Here is a 20755-nt window from a genome sequence, read left to right as displayed (position 1 = left end):
AACAAGCCCACCTCTCTCAGCCTGTCCCCATAGCAGAGGTGCTCCAGCCCTCGGAGCATCTTCGTGGCCTCCTCTGGACTTGCTCCAACTGGTTGATATCCTTTTTATACTGGGGGCCCCAGATCTGGATGCAGAGGGAGAATCATCTCCCTCGACCTGCTGGCCACACTTCTCTGGATACAGCCCAGGATACGGTTGGCCTTCTGGGCTGCCAGCGCACACTGCCGGCTCATGTCCAGCTTTTCGTCCACCAGTACCCCCAAGTCCTTCCCCTCAGGGCTGCTCTCGATCCATTCTCCCCCCAGCCTGTACTTGTGCTTGGGATTGCCCTGACCCAGGTGCAGGCCTTGTTGAACTCCATGAGATTGGCAGGGGCCCACCTCTCCAGCCTGTCCAGGTCCCTCTGGATGGCATCCCTTCCCTCCCGCATGTCTTTTGCCTGTAGCAAATGCTGGAATCGCATAAGTGTTAAGATTTGTTATTGACTTAAATTCTGTATTTTGGTCTCTAGTTATCCATCCTCTTTACTTTCTGTAGGACACAGCTTTTCAGGGTTGCTGAGACTGGTAGAGATTTTGTATCCCCATGGGCCAGTGATGGCCTGGGACAGGTGCTAGACTTTCCCTGCTGAGGGACGGATTCCAGCCTTATATTGGCCAAACATAATGATAGTGTTTCAGGCTATGAAAATTCATGGTTTGCCTGCTTATCTCACAGTGGTGGTTTGAAACACTAAATTATTAGTGTTCCTGAGGTATCAGGAAGATACACCTGAATCAGGTTGATTGTATTGCTTTCAAACCTCAGGTATCGTCACTGAAAAGGGCCTGCGAGAAGAGGTCCCTCCTGTTCTGCAGCACCATATACTGAAAGTGGCTTTGGAACTTCCTGCAAATAAGTTTGCCTGGTTCAGAGTACAGGTAAGAGACTTCAAGGCAGGTTTACGTTTCTTTGGTGTGTTGTCCTCAAATCTTTACGGCCAGCACTGTCTGTTTTTAAGCTAGGCTCAATCCAGGTATCCTGGGAGGTGACCCAGTAGGAATTATAGTCTTAGCATTAGTGAAGAACCCCTTCTGAGTTGAAAAGTTTTTCTACAAGGACAGAAAATTCTGTCTCCCTGTTGAGGCTGGACAAGGTTCCTTCAGCTCTTCTTGTTCTGGGAGAGGAGCAAGAGTGAGAATTTGCTGGATTCTACTGGTTTGGAAATCCTAAGGACAAGGAAGTCAGCTGCTGAGGGGAGACAACCCACACATTCCCCGGGAATATTATGGCATTTAAGGCTGTCCCTCATCTCCATAACTACTGGAGGGCCCCTGTTGTCGCCTTCAGTGTAGGCTTGTAAAAGAAGAATGCTGTAGAGCCTGCTTTTCATGTCTGCAGAAAAGAGTGGGCCTAGCTTTGCAGGGAAGCAGACACCCATCAATGTTGGGATTGTGACTGTGCCTTGTAGGAGATTTTCCATCCTCTCCAGTTGGCCATAAATGAAAAATTAGGAGAGTTAAGAGCAAGCGAAGTAAAACCTGAAAAGTGGCAAAGAAGCTATTTTCTTGTGGCTTTGCCCTTCTGGTATAGACAGGTTTTATCAGAAAAGGTAAAAGCCAAATCTGTCAGCGTTAGAGGGTTATGGTGGTTAGATATCCAGTGCAAGTCAGTGAGAAAAGCAGGAGAAGTGGCTGAAGGGTTTTCATTTGACGTTTGGACAGTGTTCAGCATCCCTGTGGCTTGCATTGTTTACCTGTTCTTTGGGGGTCAGTCTTCTAGATGATTGTATTTCTTATTCAGGTGCTTGCAGGAAGTCTGAATTCCTGGGGGTTACAGAAATACGGATGGATGACTGGGGAGGAGGGTGGCTTTATCTTAGACCCTTGTATTGGTTGGTGTTTCTGTTACTCATTTCTTCTTCCACTTTCTGAAAACCATTGTACTTATCTTCCTGGCTCACTAATGCAAAGTTGTATAAATGATCCCATTCATTTCTGGCCTTGGTATTTTTGGGCAGGTTTGTAAAATAATATATTTCATATCTGCTTCAGTGCAACATAATCCTGTCTAGTGTTGTGGTACCAGAGCAATTTTCATATATTTTTCTTTCAGGATGTCTCTGAGACAGAGAAGGAATCTGGTGAAAAATCAGTGTTCTACTTACTGATGAAAATGTTTGTTACAAGTAACCACTCTCATTTGAAAATTTCAACCAAAAAACTGATCATCAAGGTAAGCGTTTGATCTGAAATAGCAAGGTATTTGCTACATCCCATTGGTCTGAAATTTCAGGATTGCAAAATTTTGTCTTAAAGCAGATACCTTTAATGCATAGTTCTGGGGCCAACAGCTGCCTTTCCTGTTTTCTGCTACTGTTCTTGGAATTTAGCTACGTATTCTATGAAAGTAAATGCTGTCAGCTGAATTTGCTGCAACAGATGATGAAATAGTAAGAACAATGTCTTTAATGCTTGCCCGCCCCCCTAGTCCGAACCAATTCTGATACTGTAATAAATCAATGTAGCTTGTGCCTGCAGAGGTCTTGACATTGGTCAGGAAGAGATTATTTTTGATTTTTCTTTTTAATCCTCATCTGTTTAATTCTGTACTTCATCACTCAAGCCTTCCTGAAGCCTTAGTTTGCTCTGGCCTTACAAAATAGTCCTGTTTGTTACAATCTGATACAAGCTCTAATGCAAGGAGTACTTTTGTCTTCAAAAAGGAATTAAAATCCCCTTCTGTGCATTTAAATAAGTTACCTGACTTTTCGGAAGTGCTCATCAACTGCAGGTTTCATAGAGGCACTGATGGCTGTCATTTTCAGTATCTCTTTAAGACTGGGCATCTTTTAGCTGTCTAGGTAGGGGTAGAAACCTACATTAAAACCAAACCCAACCAAACAACTTGTGCCCGCCAAGAGAAAATCCAAAAAGCTGTTCTAAGCCCTGAACAGGGCTCCTTGTGCAGTGTCCCATAGTAACAGTGGCATACCAGTTTGTGTACAGCTTTGACTTAATTTCTGCATTTAGCTTCACTCACAGGTGGACTTGTAATGTTCAGTCCATTAAGCCAAAGTTACAGTGATTGTATTAAGTTTTAGTGTCCCGTGATCCCTGCAGGGGATTAAAGTCAGGTTAACTTTGTTTCACAGTAATGAAGACTTCAATCAAAAGCTACCCAGTACAGTCTTTCTAGTGTATTTGGATTCTTTTGCTGAGTGGGGACGTGGGCTGCCTGACTCATCCTTGTTTCCTCTTTTAGATTCAGTCCATTTCGTTTTCTCTGAAGAGAATACAGGAGCAGTGATGTTAGGGCAGTTAAGCCAGCAAAAAGGCTGCTAAGAATAGATGTTAATGAGTGTGTTTTGCTTACTTTTTCAACACAGTGCCATATAGTCGGAAGGCGTGTTTTTGGATTTCACATTCTGTTCCTGCCTGTTTTCATGAGAGCTGCAAGTGTACTTCTATTTTGAGACTCTGCCAAAAATAGTTTATTATTTAAAAATGAATCCTTTTTTTTTTTCCTTTCTTTAAATGAATTACCCTGTTGGATTCGTGTAAGCAGCAGTGTTATTTTTATAGCTGCTGGTGGTGTACACAGAGTAAATGTAGAGCAAATGAACTGCAATAGCTTCCTTTGCATTCTGTGTGTGGGGAGAAACAAAGGCATGGATTCATCGCGCATAATTAGTCATTTATACAGGTGCCAGAGTTAGGAAGCTGGTCAAGGTTTCCTCTCGATGAGAGTGAGGGGCAGGTGGGTTCTACCATTGTGCGATTCAGATTGCCTGTCCTTCACACACAGCTGTTCCTCCTCCTCGGCCCCCTCATCCTTTCTTTTACAGACAGAGCATAGGGTCACCAAGTTCCTGATTTAGGTGCCTCAGATAAGGGCCTGAATTTAGAGAATATGAAGTGGGCAAAGATTTCTAAATATCTGAGTGCCTGTTACTTGATTGTGGTAAAATTGGATCTCCTCACCGCCCACCGCAGCCATGAGTATGCCTCCGCTGTTTTCTGGACCTTGCTGTGGTCACGACCCACTGTTCGTTTATTTGACTGTTTACCCATCAGCCCAACCCTTTTAAGCACATGTAGCCTGATTTAGATTTAATTTAGCCATGATTTTCCTTTATATTACATCAGTACTTTCCAAAAGTCCCCCTACTGGCTCTTTTTAAGGGTATGCTGTTTTCTTTTTTCCTTGCTGTAATGGTATAAAGATAGCCTGCTCCTCTGAAATGATAAAAATAAGATACAGTAAGGAGGGAACAAATGCTCTGTCCCCAGGCAACTTTGACCTTGGTTGGGTTTGTGCTGACTGACTGCTGAACAACAGAAGGACTTGACGTGGTTGGACCAGAAGTCCTGCTCACCTTTACCCTCACTCTTAGCTTTGGCTGTGCTGCAGTGGAACCTTCCTTGCCAGCGTATGAGACAGCATGGCAGTAGCCCTGGCTGCTGGGGACACACCTGGTGTTGCAGGCTGCGTGGTAGGACAGGGGACACACCAGCTCCGTGGAAGCTGTCCAGTATCTAAGGCTGTTTTGCAGGCTGGGACCAGCCAGGCGGATTGACCCTGGGTGCGGCTCTGTGCGGTAGCTGGCTCTCTTCCTCCATGTCCCCACGCCACAGGCCTTGAGCAGCACAGTGGCAGAGAGGCCACTGCAGTGAGCAGCGCTGCAGGTAGCACAGTGGCCTCTGGATCCAGCATGTACTGCCCTGGCACATGACGAAGCAGGTTCCTGTGTCCTGCATGCTTGTGGAAGTCTTGTATTCCAAACGCGTGGGCATAAACGGTCATAACAGGATGGCCACATGCAGTGTCCAGAGCAGTGAATAGCTGTGGGCAGAATGGGGTCCCCATGGGATCCATCCCACCCACAGGCTCTGTGTGAGAGCAGAGCTGGACTGCAGCTGGACTGGTTTGTGCTGCAGACAGGAGGGGAGAGGAGGGCAGGCTCTGAGAAGATGAGCAGAAAGAAGTTGCTCTCAGCTGATTTTCCCGGTTGTGAGAGAGTAAGCCATGTTTTGCTTCTTACTTGGATCATCCTTAAACCCTCCTTTCTCTGCCCCAGAACTGCTTCTTGCCCTTTTCTCACAGCAGCTGTGTGTGTCTGGCAGAGCTCAGCTGGTTTCATTCATCAGCTGTAAAACAGTCATGCCTCACCTCTCGCTGCTTTTACTGAGAGCAGTAAGCAAAACAGCCGTGATGAAGGTACTAGGCCTTGGTCGTGCTTATACTGAGGCCAGTCCATACAGACTTGAAAGATTTTGGTTTAAAAATGCATTTAGTTTTACCCTCTGTTACACAGTTAGAGCTGCCCTGGCGAGTGGGGAATAAGGCCTCTTGAACTGAGGGGATGAGAATGACAGCTATTTCTGTTCATCAACCTGCTCTTCTTTTCTTCTTTCCGAGAAAAAGAAAACATGAAGTTGCTGTGCAGGAAGATCTGTGATTTTGGGAGGTCTTGTATTTTGGTTGTTTGGGTTTTGTACTTTACCCCTCCTTTGGTTTTCTGGACAGGTTTTACGTGACAGTGGAGTGTTTGAGTACACATGGAAGGAACTTTCAGTTTGGCTGGAACACTTGGATAATACAAAAGAAGACAAAAAGGAAGCAGTGATTCAATTTTTGGAAAGGGTAACAACTATTCAAATTAGCTGGATAAACAATGCTAAAAATAGCATTAATGGAGACTAATTATTTTGTTGCTATTGTTGAGAAACCTGTCAAAGATCAGTGAATGAATTCTGAGAAAAGCAGTGTTTGTAATTCTTTGTACAGAGCTGACATCTTTCTTTTCTTGGGTGGGAGGACAGTGAAATGGTTAGAGGAAAACTAAATCTGGAAAGAGAAATTGTTATTACAGCATTGTTAAGTGTAAAATGTTGTGTGGAGGGGTAGCTCTTATCTCTTCTCTTCTTTATGTGGCGGTACCTGCCAAAATTCTTGGTAATTGTAAGTAAATTGTAGCTTTTTTACAAGAAAGGTTGACATTTCCTGTTTACTCTTCAGGATGTTAAAATGCCCAGTGCTTCTTTTTCATTGCAATTTCCCCAGGGACTCAGTCTGTGGTTGCGGTATGGGTGTGAAATTGTAGTGAACATTTCTTTTTCCTTCAGACCCAGTGTTCCACATACAGCAATAACCATAGGCAGGTAGTATGTGGAAGTTGTCCTGCTAAAACTTTCCCAGCTTCCAACCATGTTTAGCAGATGGTCTTTCTAAACAAAACAATTCCTGTAGACTTAATAGCCTGTGCACTTAACATTTCCCTCTCAACCTTTGTTAACAGGTCCTGTTGAAACTGGTGACGAATCCCTATCCATATACAGATAAAGCAGCAGACCTTGTTCAGGAAGCCAGCGTGCTCCAAGTTAATATGGTCAAACAAGACTCTGATAACGTCAGCATCCCCATTTCCCACATTGACGGTATGTGATGATCCCCTCAACTGGGAATTCCAAGACTTTGTGCTAAATTTTCTATGCCTTAGCTGCAAACTGATGACTGATAGCTGTGGACATCCTGCTCAAGTAAGGACCTACAGGATTCAGCCCTCCAGTTGTATTTAGCATCAGAAGTAGAAGTCTGAATTGCAAAGTTACTGCTTTACCTCCAAAAGTAATTCGGGATTAAGTTACACTGTTTTAATGGTATCTTAAATCTCTCTGCAGGCTCCTGCAGCAGCTTTTTCTAACTAAAATGAAAACTATTACAGTTGTTCTCCCTGGGACTGCTAATAACGTGTTCACCCAGGAGGGAAGGGGCTGACGTGCCCAGGGAACTTTCTTACTCCCAGGCACGCAGCTAGAGTTTTGCTGCTCCTGCTTTCTGGGACCAGTCCCAGCCCTGCTGCAGACAAACTGAGAATTCTGCAGATGTGGACACTGGGACAACTTACCATGTGCTAGCTGTTCTGCTGTAACAGACCATGTGTCGGATTTTGCAGTACCTAAATGTAAGATAATCAAGGTAGTTTAACACTCAGTAGCAGATGGATCACTTGCCTTGAGTTGACTGTATTATGGAGAAGTAATGCCAGCCCTGGAATACATGGTACATACTTCGTATGTTAAAGCTGTCGTTGATGCTTTCATGACCACGCTTTGGTCCTCTGGCCATACAGACCTGAGCAGCTCTTCAAGGACTGCTCAGTATGCTCTTTTAATGGGGAAGTGGCTGCTTCCTTCATACTTTCCCATACACGTTTCCTGTCACTGTTAGGCTCTGATAGTCCTTACTTAATGCCATCAGGATAGCAGTAGATGATGCACCTCTTCCCTTCCCTTACTTCTGTCAGCTGGACAGCAGTGTTGAAAGGCAAAAAGTAATGTTAAGCATACAGAAAGAGGCAGTGACTTTTACAGTTGCTTTTTACCACTACATTGCTAGGCAAATGTGTCTTGAATCCTTTTTTCTGCCTTGAGAATTCAGAAGCTGGGTAATACTTCTGGAGTGTTGGATTCTACCTCCATTATTTTCTAGTTAGTCAGAATCCTATGCTTACATCTTTTTTTTCTTCACTTAACAGATGTCCTGGATATGGTGGATGTTCTGGTTGAGGGCAGTGATGGCTTAGATGAAGAAATTGAGTTGACTTTAAATGAAGACATGATTATCCAAACATTTCCATTCAGTGCTGTTGTCCCTGCTGCATTAGAAGCCAGGAATATCCTGTTGCTTCAGACTGAAAATGGAACGGGTATGGACTTTTGTGTTTCTATGTATTCATCTCTGCTAGTGGAGTGGAATTGGGATCATTCTTACCCAATGAGCTCTGCAAGACATTTTATTGTCTTCATTGCAAGCACAAGGAGGTGCAGATCCGTGGTGTTCCCTGCTCAAGAGAGCGTATGAGGTGCTTCTTTCCTTTTTTTCTGACCCTAAAGAAGCTCGCTCTTTGTTTCTGGAGTAGGGAAAACAAATGGAAATGCAATAGAATGGAAAGTCTGTAAACTGCCATTTGACTCTATGGAGCTCCTACTGTGGGAAAACAAACTTGCCCAGGTCAGGAAAAGAGAGCCCACCTTCCCTCTCTGAGATGCAGGGAAGTGAAGGAGGAGAATGACACCAGGCTCTGACCACAGTATAGAGGGGGTCTGAGGAGCTGTGCAGAGCCACCATCCCTGCACAGACAGTCTTGGCCTGGAAGCAGTTTCACTTCCATGGCAGAGTGTGCAGATTGTGAGAAGAAGGTTGTTTCAGCAGCTGTAGGCACCTCTTCCACTGAGACCACTCAGTAGGGGAGAGAGAACTGGAGTGTTGAATGGAAAATGGGTGTGTTTTCCAAAGAAAACTGCTTCAGAAATGGAGCTCCAGGGGTGAATGTTGCAAAAGTTCTACCACCACCCTGAGGGAAGGTTTTGGTGGAGTGAGGAGTCGCAGGGGCAGCGGTGAACCTCAGAGCAGGATTTGCCAACCTCACAGCACCTCACTAAGTCCTGTGTATGTTTGGCGGTTGAGTGGCACCTGGGGTGGGACTGGAAGTCCCAGTTATGAAAGAAAATCCTCTATATTTAACCAGTTTGTTAAACTGGGTGTGTTCCTCCCAGTACAAATCAGATCTCTGAAGTGATGCTTGGCTGGAGTCCTTATCCATCAAACTACAGACAAGTTTAGCACAACACTGTAAAGGCGGAGTTAGTTTTATGCTTGTCTGGAAGGAAATAGACCAACCTGAGCGTGTCTGTTAGAGGGGTGATTATTTACTTCAACAAGGAGTACTCTATGGAGGATTTTTCCAGATAACTCGTGAGTCAGGAACACTGGTCTAGCTTATCACCAAACACCTTTTAATCCTATTCAGTACTTTTCTAAATGATGCTGTATGGCCTGTTGCCCAGGTCTTAAGGAAAGAGGGTTACCTTAGTGTCTGTGCTTGTGCAGATTACTTCTGTCGACAGAAGTTTTAATTTTTTTATTTGGCTTTTCTAGGAGCCCACATCGTAGACTATCTTGTTGCTGTTTTCACTGACCTCCTGCATTCTCAGAGAGAACCCCTCGCCCTCTGCTTGATGTTCCAGCTCTATGATAAAGATCTGCAGTCCTTGAAAGTTTCAAAGTATCCTCAACTCTACCAGTTTAACCAGTACTATAAACTCTGGATACCCCAGCAGTCTCAGGAACCTGTGGTATGGAATACCTGAAGTCACTTGAATGCCTGAGCAAGTATTAATGTAAAACCTCACAGTGTGTCAGGGTTACATTTCCATCAGAAAGTGTGTTTACGTTAAGCTGATTCTGTATTGCTGCTTGATCATGTTGGGACACAAATTTGCTCAAGGGCTTCTTTCTGGTGACACAAGAAGTCTGTGCTGTGGTTGGGAAGCGAAGCCAGGGCTCACGGGTTGTACGCACTCCCCCAGACTGCAGCTCCTCATCAGGCACGGTGTAGCATAATGTGTGGCGTGGCCTGAGGAGCCGGTTTACAGTGGTTGGAGATCACCCAGGGTATGGGTTGGGGATGCATGGACCAGCTGCACTAGGGCTTGCTGTTTTCCTGTTAGCCCAGCAGTGGCCATGTGCAGATTTGCCCTGGGACACCTTTGCCTAGTTCTGTGGTAGCTGGGCTGTACACGCCTGCTCCTGGAGCTTCAGTTCTGCTCTTAGCACAGGGCTTATTTCAAAACAGGCAGCTGAAACTTTTGATTTATACTCATCTTTATTTTTCTTCTTTTTTTTCATTTTAAACAGTTTAAAAAACGCAAAGAGGTATGTAAAGAACCTGCAGTGGCCCTGGATTCTGTATTTACCACTTTGCTAAAGAAAGCCTATGAGAGAGGAAGCAATACCTTACTGGAAGACGATATCCAGACAAAATTGAGAGACTTGGCTTCCCAGCTCCCGGCTGAACAGCTTTTGTTAGGAGTAAAGCATGTGTTGCTGTACCTGAAGTCCACAGTGGAGAACTTTGGCAGTGTAAGAGCAACATTGCGATGATATTGCGGGTTGGTTTGTTTTATTTTAATGCAGCAAATACAAATAACTTGATGGTTAAAACTCCTCTATCCAGTTCTACAGCTTTTTCATGTACTCGGCTCTTGCTGAGGCTGTAGAGCACCTGACAAGCCTGCACCTAATTTGTAAACAAATGTCTAGCCTAATTGTTGAGGAATTTTGGATTTACTTCACATGGGTTAAGTTACCGATCCATGCATAGTGCAAATAAACTCCAGTTTTGATTCCAGCTCGTGGGCCTCCATAAGAGGCCTCTCCAGAGGGTGAAATTCATTGGCCTGTGATACACCAAAATTCACAGTATAGATTAGAATCTGTAAATACTGATTTGGCACCCTGAGGCTTTTCTTAGAATCGGGTTTCTACAGAGGGGAGTGATTACTTCCCCCAGGAAAGGTTGTAATCTAGGAAGTTCTTGGTTAATTTCTGTTCCTGTTGGATAATTATCCTTCTGCTCCCATCCTTCTCCTTTCTTAACTTCCGAGGTGTCTGTTATTTTCACAGCTTAGTAAAACTTTTGGTCCTCACCTTGTTGACCTCTGTGTGGACCTGCTGAGAAGCTTGCTATGCCGGGGAAATCAGCTGGAGTTGGATAGACAGCAGAAACGAGAAGAGCATCAGACTGAATCAGATCTCTTTATGGATGAGGAATCTCTGATTACAGAGGAGTCTTCAAATGACAAGGTACCAAATCCCTTGATATGCAAACTGCAGCTCACCTGTTAGTAAACTTTTGACTCGATTTGTTCTCGAGGGAGATAGTAATAAGTTTTGCTGAACCATTAAATAAAGCAAATGATCTTAAACGTGAAAGATATTTGAACACACATTATGTTGATACATTTCCATCGATCATGAAAACATGGAACTGGCTAAACATGACAGAGGACAGGGGATCTAGGACAGATCAGGCTGTGTGAGTGCTGTCACTTGATAATAGTCATGAGGATTTCTGGGATTTCAATTAGGATTAAAGTGTGTCTGTCATACACTCACTGTGTGAGGGCTTGAAGAGGATTTTACCACTTTGTAGACGCATTACTCTAGCTTTTGCCAGGCCCTCAGAAGGGCAGGGAGTGAGCAGGTTATCATACACTTTGTATTGCACAGAGGGATGCTGTTAAGGTCTAGGAGGAAGACTTAAGAACTTTGAGCATGTGGTCCAGCAGTCACGAAACTGCCGTCTGCAGACTTGACCAAGCTGTGTCATCCACAGTCTCACCCTTGAGTAGTCAGGAGAAGTCCTGACAGAGATCACTTTGCAGAAGAAATTCTGTTCCCTAAGCCCTGCATAAAGCCTGGTTATGAACATTATGTACTCAGAGGAATGAATTGTAGCCCCCTTTTCATCTCTTCTGTGGATTTGTGGAGATTAAAATGGGACTGTATTGCCAAACCCCAGAATATACAGATTTCCCCTGGAAATGTCCTTAGACGTGGAGAACAGTGTGCTTCCCACATCATAAATGTTGGAAGAATGGCATTAGTGTGCTTGTAATTCGTTAACATTTTTATTCTCTGACCAGTTAATAGACAATTTCATGTCTGTTAATTGTAATAGATGTGCTCTGGAAAAAGGCAGATGAATGATTCCTCCCCCCAGATTGTAATTATCTGTTCAGTGATAATGTTACAACCATTTATTACAGACACTGGAAGATATGCTCATGCTGATTTTCGGACATCCTACGCTGGAGAGTTGGTTCCTGGCATTAGAACAACGTTCTCTTCCTCAGCACAGTTTAAACCCTGTCACTGTGAAGCTCCTGTCAGCTCACCTCAACGCGGGTGTGCTCCAGCTATTGAAAACAGGTGCCCCGATGTTGCAGAGCATGGGTCACAAACATGTGTTATCGAAGTATTTTGAAGCTATCACAAACAGCGTCTTGAAAGAGCTACAGGCTGCAGGGAAGGACCGAAGCCAGGTGTCTCCCAAGAAGTCTCACCAGCTGGAGGCTCTGGAGGAGCTGCACACATACATGGCTGCAGCTCAGCTGGAAGAGATCACTTTAACCATGCTGCGACTTCCTGAGACGAGCTTGACTACTCAGAAATCTGAAAAATCCCCTAAAAAAGGGAAACAATTAAGCTTCTATGGACTGATTTTGGTGCAGCTCCTCACAGAGAGCTACCAAAGGCAGCCTCAGCGAGGAGAGCTGTTGCTGTCCACAGAGCACATCAAAGCTTTGGGGATACTGATGTCAGCATCAGCCAGCAAAGATTTGGAGAAGGTGTTCCTTCAGGCTCTCCAGAGCGAGCCAGTCCTTGCACACGCAGTCAGTGTGGAGGTGCATGTTCACTGCCTTAACCAGAGGTCAGAAACCTCCCTTGCCATTGTGGGCATGCTGCTAAAACACTGCCGGACTCACCTGCTGCAGTTTGAGCTGTGGTGCTTGGGCAGTGCCACTGGATCGTACCTCAGGAAGAACATGGAGAGCTTGCTTCCACTCCTTAATGTGTATTTGCAGTGCAGAGACCAGTACGATTACACCCGACCTTCTGCAGGTAAAGCCACCGCTGATCCCTGTTTGTTATTTGGGAAGCCACATTCCCAGTGTAGGCTCTGCTGGCCTTAGTCTTGGATACTCTGCACAATTAGTAGAGGTGATAAAATGTAGGAGAATCATTAGAAGTTAGGCACATACAAGTACCAAAAAGGTAAAGGACTGTGCTGAAGATGGGCTGTTAGTCTGAAGCAAAGTACTCTTACGGTTGCTGCTGCCCAGGTTTCCCTTTTGAAGCCCTTATTTAATTCTTAGTACATGTGAAAATCTGTCTTCATGCTTATCTTGGTTTCGTATAGGAGGTAAAAACTCTTTCTCAGGCACAGACAGAACGCTGCCTGGTGAGGGGAATGCCAGAGCCATATGGTTTTGCAGAACGCAAGCTTTCACTTTTACAAGTGCGAGAGTCCAAAACTTTCTCCTAACGTAAATTTCCAAATATAGCTTCCTACAGTAATGCTTTCCTAAGTTGGCAGTCCAGAACATCCCAAACCCACAGCAGCATTAAATTGACAAGACTGTTAAATTTTCTACCACCAAAACTACGAGTTAAGGTTCAACTCAACAGAAGAGTGTCACTTGGATTTCATTTCTCTTATTGCATAGAAATGTGACTAGCAACAGAAACAGGCTGGCTGTTGGTGGAGAAGGCTAGTTCCATCTAGGAGAAGTTCAAGTAGTGAAAATATCTCATCAGCACACAGGGAAGTAGAGGATGGCTTAAAGAACTAAGCCTTTCTCCAGCACCTAATGCACACCAGTGGTTTTGTGTCTGAACACAACAAGGGGAAACTGCTGTCTGACTTGGTTTAGAAGGTGTCTGTTAGCTGTCTGATGTGAGAGAAAATTTCCGTTGAGCCCAGGGTCAGAGAATTGGTAAGGTTTCATCCTTCCTGAGATGCAAGCACAAGGCGTCTTATCAGGAAGCCGTCCCTCTTCTGAAGGTCTGCATTGTTTGCTTGCTCACTTGCTTGCAAGTGGTTGTCTGGTATGTCTGGTAAATGCTTCCTAATGGTGCTGTGGAGCAATACACAGTGCACTTCTCTGTGGCAGATCAGCAGCTGCTGTGGTGTGATTTCATGGAAACCTAGTAATCTAGAGCTTGATTAGAAAAGCGATTTGGGATTTTTGTAACTGTAAGTCTGTTGTTGCTTAACGCGCTTACATGGTGAAACCTGTGCCCCCCGGCTCTCTCCCAACAGTTGCCTCTGCTGTTATACCTGCCTTAAGGAAGGCATTGTGGAAGGAGCTCTGCAGTGTATTTCAAGACACTGAAGAATCACATGACACCACTGTGAAACTGCAGGTTCTTTCAAAGTTGTTACCATCTTCAGAAAGCAAAGGGCTGCGAAAGCTTATTGACCTGCTTCCTGCTGCTCTTGAGAAAGCAGAAAATATGGAGAGGTAGGCAAATCCCTTTGCCTTATTTCAGGACTGGGCTTGTCCTGTAAAGCACTGTGATAGATATGTGTGAAAGCAAATATTGTGAATAATAACAGCATCCTCTCCTCAGACAATCTGTCACTTCAGAGCTTTGGCAGCAAGACACCTTTAGCATATGCAAAAAGCATGTTACAACACTGAAAAATAACTGAATACCTTTCTGCAGTTGGACATTGGCAGATGCCATATCTAAAGTGCTTGAAAACTCTGAAGAGCTGCATTCCTGGAGGAGACGCCTGTTGGCAGCCTGCATGAAGGGGTTAATTGTCATGTACAACAGCAGTAAAGACGAAAGAAACCAGGAAGCAGAGAGGTCCATGCTGCTGAGGTTTGAAGAGCTACTGGTAAGACTTCTTATCTGCATTGCTAGAATGTTATTGTGTGCATGTGTTACTGTGCACTTGTGTCTTTGCTAAATACAGGCTGGACTTTATTTTCTGTTTTGTAGATTATGGCTTTTAACAGCCTTTTACAGACTTAACTTAGCCCTACTAACCCTTTATAAGAAGCAGTTTTGAGTTGCTCTTGATGATAGCTTTATCCTAGCAGTTGCCTCTGAAAATCAGAGCTCGAGGTCACCAAGAGGTAAAAATCAAAGGTTGCAAATGAAGATGGGAGTCTTGCAGGACCTGAAGGGCCACCTCATACCATTCATCCTGATGGTGTTCGCAGGCCTGATGAGGTTATCATCTACCATTACCAGGACTGCTAACACGTGCAGCTGTCAGTCAACTTAAAACATTGTTTATAGCATTTCAGGGAAGATCAGCTTTTGTAAAGAACACATACACCCAGCCACCCCGGTATCTTACCTGCTCGCCACATGCAAAGGTTGGTTAGCTTAAGCACATTGTAGGTACATGAAAATCTAGTACCTGCGTAGCAGCCTCTAGCTTTGACTTGCCACCTTTCACGCTTTGAGCATGTGAGGAGTTTAGGGACTATGGGTTTTTGGTACCTACAGACCAGTTTGATTTTTAACTGCTCCCTTCCTCCTAGGACCAACAAAACAAGATTTGAATCGGGAGGTAAGACTGTTGAAAACAGGGAAGAAAGCTCCTGGATACCTTTTGACTATCCCAACTGAGTGTTTGACTTGTGTGTTGTTAGCGTGTCTGTTGAACAAAAATTGGTCTTGATCACCTGTAGAAGCTCTGTGTGCTGAATGTAAACTTCTGTTCTTACTACACGCACAGCGCTTTGTTGAAGAAGTGGACCCCGATGACTGGTACAGCCTTGTGAAGACGGGACTCAAGTGAGTGATTTTGAGATGCACCACCGGTGCCGCAGGAAGTACGGTTCTGTTCTCTTGGCCTTGTCCTGCCTAGCGCTGGAAACACCCTGTCGCCCTTGAATTCAGCCAGATTTGGCAACGCTCCTTGTTTCTCAGGATGTGCTTTGTCACATCCACTGGAGCCTGAGCCTGCACAACCGCAGGCAGACTTGGATTCCGTGCATAACTAACGTAGCTAACAAGATAGCTGAGTTAGCTGCTTACTTTTGACTGTCCTGAAGAAGCTTTTTGCTCAGATAACCTTTTTATTTAAGGCATTTCTTAAATACAATTCACATGAAAACAGATTCAGATCTTTCACTTTTGAATGTAAACCATTAAAACTAAAGAAATCAAAAGTAGTTTAGGATAATCATAACTTCTGTAGAGGTAGAAGTGTTAATCTGAAGGGTTACTAAGGCAAAATTCTAATCCTTCATGAAAGTGAGTGCAGTAGCAAGTGTGACTGTGTGTTGACTCTTTTCTTTTTTGTAACTAAGATTCCAATATAGGGTAAAAAAATCAAAACAGCTCAGGGAAAGTGGTGCATGTGTTTTCGTTTTTTTAAAATTTGTTTTGGCTTTAAGTTTGCTTTCTTTGCAAGGTTCTTATGTCTTAAAGAGATGTTTTTTGGAAGCATCTTTCCTTTTGCATGGGGTCTGACTTTTCTGTGATCCTTGCTTCTAAAGGTACCGCTACAGAGATGAAGCTTTTTTGAGAGTCCTGAACATCGCTATTCAGTTGTTATACCAGAAAGAATCCTCACTTAGTCAGAGATTAGTCAAGCTCTCCAGACTTCACATGATGGTCACGCAGCACTCTCTATTTTTGTCAGCCATACTGAGGTCAAGAGAAGATGATGGCACGAACATCCAGACAAGAGGTGGGGTTTTTTTTTAATCTTCTTCCCTTTAACTATTTTTAGTAATCTTGTCTTTCTCGCATTATATTCTATCCATCCGGTAACCTGTCCACCTACGTACACTTGCAGAGCTATTAAATGATTCTAGAATGTTAGCATTTAGTTTTAAATTCTACCTCTACTTGGATCCAAAAGTTGCATTCATTTTATGGCTGCCAGTTTTAAGCACTTTTTCTCAAACTACAGGAAAGGCGGATTTGGGGTTGTTTGTTAACCCTGTTGAAAACTTGAATGGATTCTTTTGGTTTTCATGTGGCTGTTAGCATCAGATTACCGAAGGGCCTGTAGGTTCTGTTAGAAACATGTGTGACACTTAAGCCTATTTTAAAATAGGTTGATACAGAACATTTACGTTGATTTTGCAAGTTGTGTCAAAAATGTTAATTTAACTGTTACATTAATAGACATTTGGTATTGCAACCTTTCATGAGGAATATCCTTCCTTGAGAAATATAAAGTGGGTGCTAGTTCATGTGTAGGATTGGCTTTGTTTCTGAAATACCACCTGACCTTGAACCAGTCATTTGCTCTACATACACCTCAGCTTTTCCCACTGTGCAGGGCTTTGAGGTTCAGTGATTGGAGGAGCCGTATAAGAAAAAGGGGGGGAAAGTTCTCAGGGCAGCATGCTGATAAATTTTTTTTTGTACATTGGCAAGCAACGTGTAAACAAATGTTAAAGTTCTAAATCACCTGAAAAGAGCCAAAAGCTCTCATGAAGTCACAAATTTAGTGAAATTAATAAGTGACAGATTTTGCTGCATGCTGTATGTGGTTTACCTTTTGAATGTATTTCTGTAGAGCGGCAAGCTGCATTCTTTGAGGCTAACTTCAGTAATTCAGAAACTTGGTGTGGAGTGCATTGAGTCTGTCTTCTTTATGATCTGTTTTGTTTTGACATACGTTTTACATTCCTGTAGATAGTAGGGGAAACAGCACGTGCCTTTTCAGGGAGAAAATAAGTCTTAAATCTGCCACAGAGAACCTATTTGCCTTCAATAACCTGATCACTTGTCTGAGCTCTTTCTCAGCTCATTATGAAACTAAGGTGGATAATTTTTGTACGCCTAGGACAGAGTTCCTGTAGCTTGCTGACTAATTGGATTCTGCAGTGATGACCCCTGTTTAAATGCACAGTGGAGAAACATTTTGACAAGTTACTGCAGCTCGGGTGTGAACTCCGAAGTTCCTGAGCTAATTTAAGATGCCTTCTTGGGCGAGAAGGGAGCTGTGGCATGGTGGGGTAGGGTGTAGCACTTCTTTTTAACCAGAGAGCAGGTGTGTGCACACGGGAAGCTTCTGCAAGACATTATGCCACACTGGAGCTCATCTTGCAATAACATTTGTGTGTCCAGCTTGGGAATACTGTTAAATTCCTTTTAAAAAACAAAAGTTATTCCACTTGAATTAAAGGCATTGTAGTCAGCCTTTAGTGTAGCTGGGGAGATGGTTTTAGATATTTATAGGGATAGATCTTGGTCTAAAATGTACAGTACTGTGTGTGTGTGCATTTATGCAGAGAGTATATATGTGTGTGGGGGTATTTATATATGTGCTATCTAACTGAGAGAGCAGCAAAGCTAAAGCTGTGTGTTTTATTTCAGAGGCCTTGGTAGATATACTGCTGACAGTTGTGAAGCTCAGCCCTTCTCTCTGTGAGAGCAGTCACCTTGCCGTGTTGCTGGGTGCCTATGGGGCTACACTGAGTGCTGTAGGTAAGTGTCTTTAGCCTGGGAAAGGTACTTCCTACTAGATCTGGTTTTCATCTTTATAGGTGACTGACTTTGGGTTTCATCTTGTTTCTTAGATCAGAAGTTACTGTTACTGCTTCAGTTATATGAGAAGAATAATCAGAGTCTTATAAATTCCAGGTAAGCTGACCACCTTCCTGTGTGTGACCAGCTAACTACACACAAATAAGCAGTCTCACAATTGGCATTTTTCCAGGTTCTTATTTTTAACTGAGATAAACAGCAAGCAAGGTCAAACCTAGAGGTGAATGTTGCTTTTGGAAACATTTTTCCTATGTATTTCCTATTCTTAACACAATTCTCATGTGTCGCCCAAACCCACTGTAGGGATTTCTTCACAGATGAAGGCCAAAGCCCAAGTTGCTAGTGTAGGACTCCTTCCCCTTCCCTGTTCCCTTGGGATACCGGCTTCATTGCTCAGCACAGTCCTTAAGTCTTTTCAGTGGTCTTGCCCCTGTCTGTGTGATACTCTGCTCCGGTGTTTTGCTGGAGAGAACATGCCAGTGGAGGAGTGATGTATAACCTCTTATATTAACATATGCATTCGGGGTACTGACATGGTACCAAGGCCCTCCTTGTCTTTCACCAGTCTGGACTGTAGCTCTCCTTTATAGTGCAACCTTGCAATACATCTACATGTTTCATAAGAGAGCCATGTACCGGATAAAATAATCAGTTTGTTTTCAGGCCCTGTGCCCAAGCAGCCCACAGGGAACTCCTTGCTAATAGTTAGTTCTTGCAGACACTGATGTTTTTGCTCTGCCTTGCTCAAATGCACTTTTCTCTTTGAGGTGTGACATAAATATTAACAGCAGTGCAAGAGTACTGGCTGAGGTAGTTGGAGCAGGAAGGGACTCTGGGATAGGCACCTGTCTTCCATCCTTAGCTTCATCTGAGAATGTAGATAATCCCTGCAGCCTATGATGAGGGACAGTAAATGAAGGTTCTTGTAAGCAGAGAGCTGAGTGGCTTCCAGAAGCCAGGGGCTCTGGCACTAGCTGCCTTCTGTGAAGATCTTTATTGAAAGCATTTGCAAACAGGAGAGTGTTTTGGGACCGCTGAAAACACTCTCCTGCTCCCATAACTTTTCTAGGCTGGCTAAAGGAGAAAGTTTCCTACTATAGCCTGAAGGGAATGGGTAGCCAGACACTTGGCTAGGCTCGATCCCAGCGCTGAAGGGTTTGAGTGCGTATAGAGCACATGCAGGAAAAGTGCTGTGTGTGCAGCCCAGCAGAGCCCAGCGTGTTACAAACGGGAGCGTTCCGGTTCTGGGTGATAGAACGCCTAACACCGTTGCTAACAGCGAGGCGTCCTGCTGGCAGTGCCCACGTAATAAATAACAGTATCAATAGCACATTAAGCACAACAGCAAAATAAATGGGGTCTAAGGAGCAACTCGGAGGATGAGAGTAAGGATTTATGTGTTTTGTTTTGGTTTTTTTTTTTTTTGAACCACTGTGGTGCCAGTTTGAAATACCAGTTGAGTTTGAGACAACCTGGTGTGACCAGGTCTTGATCACTGTCTCTTCATGTAGCTGCTCTCCTACCTGCACTTACAGCTTAAATAAAAAGCACTTTTTTCCTGAGGGGGTAAGTTTTGACTTGGATTCACAGGGTAGGAAATAGTTAATGAGACAACCTCAGGCTGAATTTGAAAAGCTTTTGGATGGAGGAGAAAGGCGTTGCCAGGGAAACGAGTTCTAGTTTCAAGTTCCCACAGGATAATAAGTACAAGCAAAGGGAAAATTTAAATACTAATTTATAACCTCTGTAATTGCTTTTCACTCAGTGCTAGCAGTCTGTTGACTAATGCCTTTACTTTTAACAATGTTTAAGAATCCTGCTATGGGGTCCAGCCGCTGTGGAGCATCACAAGACTTGCAAGAGTCTAGGGAAGTCGCTATGGCAGCAGCCAAGCATGGAGGAGATTCTGTGTCTGCTAGATCGAGAAAAGATGATGAAGACAATTCTGTCTTTCCCTCAGCATCGCCGTCTTCTGTCATCACAGGTGCTTGGTGCAGACAGCTGAATTATCTTTCTTTGATGTGGAAAAAGAGCCTTTCACTTCAGTGATTTCTTTTCTCGCAATCATGTAATACGTTGCAATTTGTTTACAACAGGAGAGTAATTGAAATTCGTAGGAGAGCTGGAGTTAGTTATTTAGGAGCACTTGTCAAATGAATGGCAGTATATGGACCACATCTTGTCAGCAAGTGTGATTGTGCAGCACTGCAAAGATTGCCATATATGTGAGACCAGAATTGGACTTTTAAACAGTGGTTAAGTGTGACTGTCTGAGGATCCACTGACAGTGGGCCCCTCAGACTTTCATATGGCTTGCTAACAGGCTTCTACTCCTGCTAGTGCTAGTCAGGGGAAATAGTTTTGGAACCCTGATGGTGAAAGCCAGGTTTAAATACAAGCACGTCTTGCCCTGTGTTGCGTTATGTTTTGCAAGGTTTATAATGGGATGAAGTGGTTGAGGAAGTTTGAAACCAAGCTGGGAATTGGTGGTGTCCCTTACAAATACTGGTTTGGCTTTGGTTTCAGGAGATGCAAGAGTCCCTCTATAGAGATGAGAGTGTCAAGAGTCTTGATGACCTCTATGATCCTTGTTTTCTACTTCAGCTCTTCAGTGAACTGACCAGACCAGGTAAAGTGAATGTTTCTCTTGGCTATTTAGTGTCATTTCACTCTGCTGTGGGAGCTGCATGGCTCTATCTGCAGCTCTGTTGTTACCCATCTAAAGAACTGATACTGCAAAGGAATTTGTGCCTGGCTTTTGGGGAGAAGAGACATACATCATTTAACCACCTACTGCATTGCATTGTAACTTTCAGAATTACTTAAAAGGTGACAAAATATAACTGGCATTAAGGTTTTTTGTTTTTTTTAAAGCACTTTTCCAACTAATGCA

The 20755-nt window shown here is 43.8% G+C and overlaps 1 protein-coding gene across 1 annotated transcript in view; it reads left to right on the top strand.

Annotated features, from left to right (window-relative positions):
- URB1 (URB1 ribosome biogenesis 1 homolog (S. cerevisiae)) overlaps positions 1–20491 on the top strand; it is a gene marked incomplete at both ends in the record, with an annotated part of 40633 nt that extends 20142 nt beyond the window's left edge. Inside the window, 17 exons of the mRNA XM_010154137.1 lie at positions 808–920; positions 2095–2214; positions 5509–5625; positions 6281–6419; positions 7520–7690; positions 8923–9119; positions 9682–9906; positions 10450–10629; positions 11595–12450; positions 13652–13853; positions 14059–14236; positions 15089–15147; positions 15855–16048; positions 17692–17802; positions 17895–17958; positions 19675–19846; positions 20389–20491. Of these exons, the coding sequence (XP_010152439.1) occupies positions 808–920; positions 2095–2214; positions 5509–5625; positions 6281–6419; positions 7520–7690; positions 8923–9119; positions 9682–9906; positions 10450–10629; positions 11595–12450; positions 13652–13853; positions 14059–14236; positions 15089–15147; positions 15855–16048; positions 17692–17802; positions 17895–17958; positions 19675–19846; positions 20389–20491 (3201 nt within the window). The remainder of the gene's footprint in view (positions 1–807; positions 921–2094; positions 2215–5508; positions 5626–6280; positions 6420–7519; positions 7691–8922; positions 9120–9681; positions 9907–10449; positions 10630–11594; positions 12451–13651; positions 13854–14058; positions 14237–15088; positions 15148–15854; positions 16049–17691; positions 17803–17894; positions 17959–19674; positions 19847–20388) is intronic.
- Between the last annotated feature and the right edge of the window lie 264 nt (positions 20492–20755).

The sequence above is a fragment of the Eurypyga helias genome, unplaced genomic scaffold, assembly GCF_000690775.1.
Source record: "Eurypyga helias isolate BGI_N326 unplaced genomic scaffold, ASM69077v1 scaffold29206, whole genome shotgun sequence".
Taxonomy (NCBI): Eukaryota; Metazoa; Chordata; class Aves; order Eurypygiformes; family Eurypygidae; genus Eurypyga; species Eurypyga helias.
The sequence above is the reverse complement of the archived record's forward strand: the minus strand, read 5'-3'. Positions and strand labels throughout refer to the sequence as shown.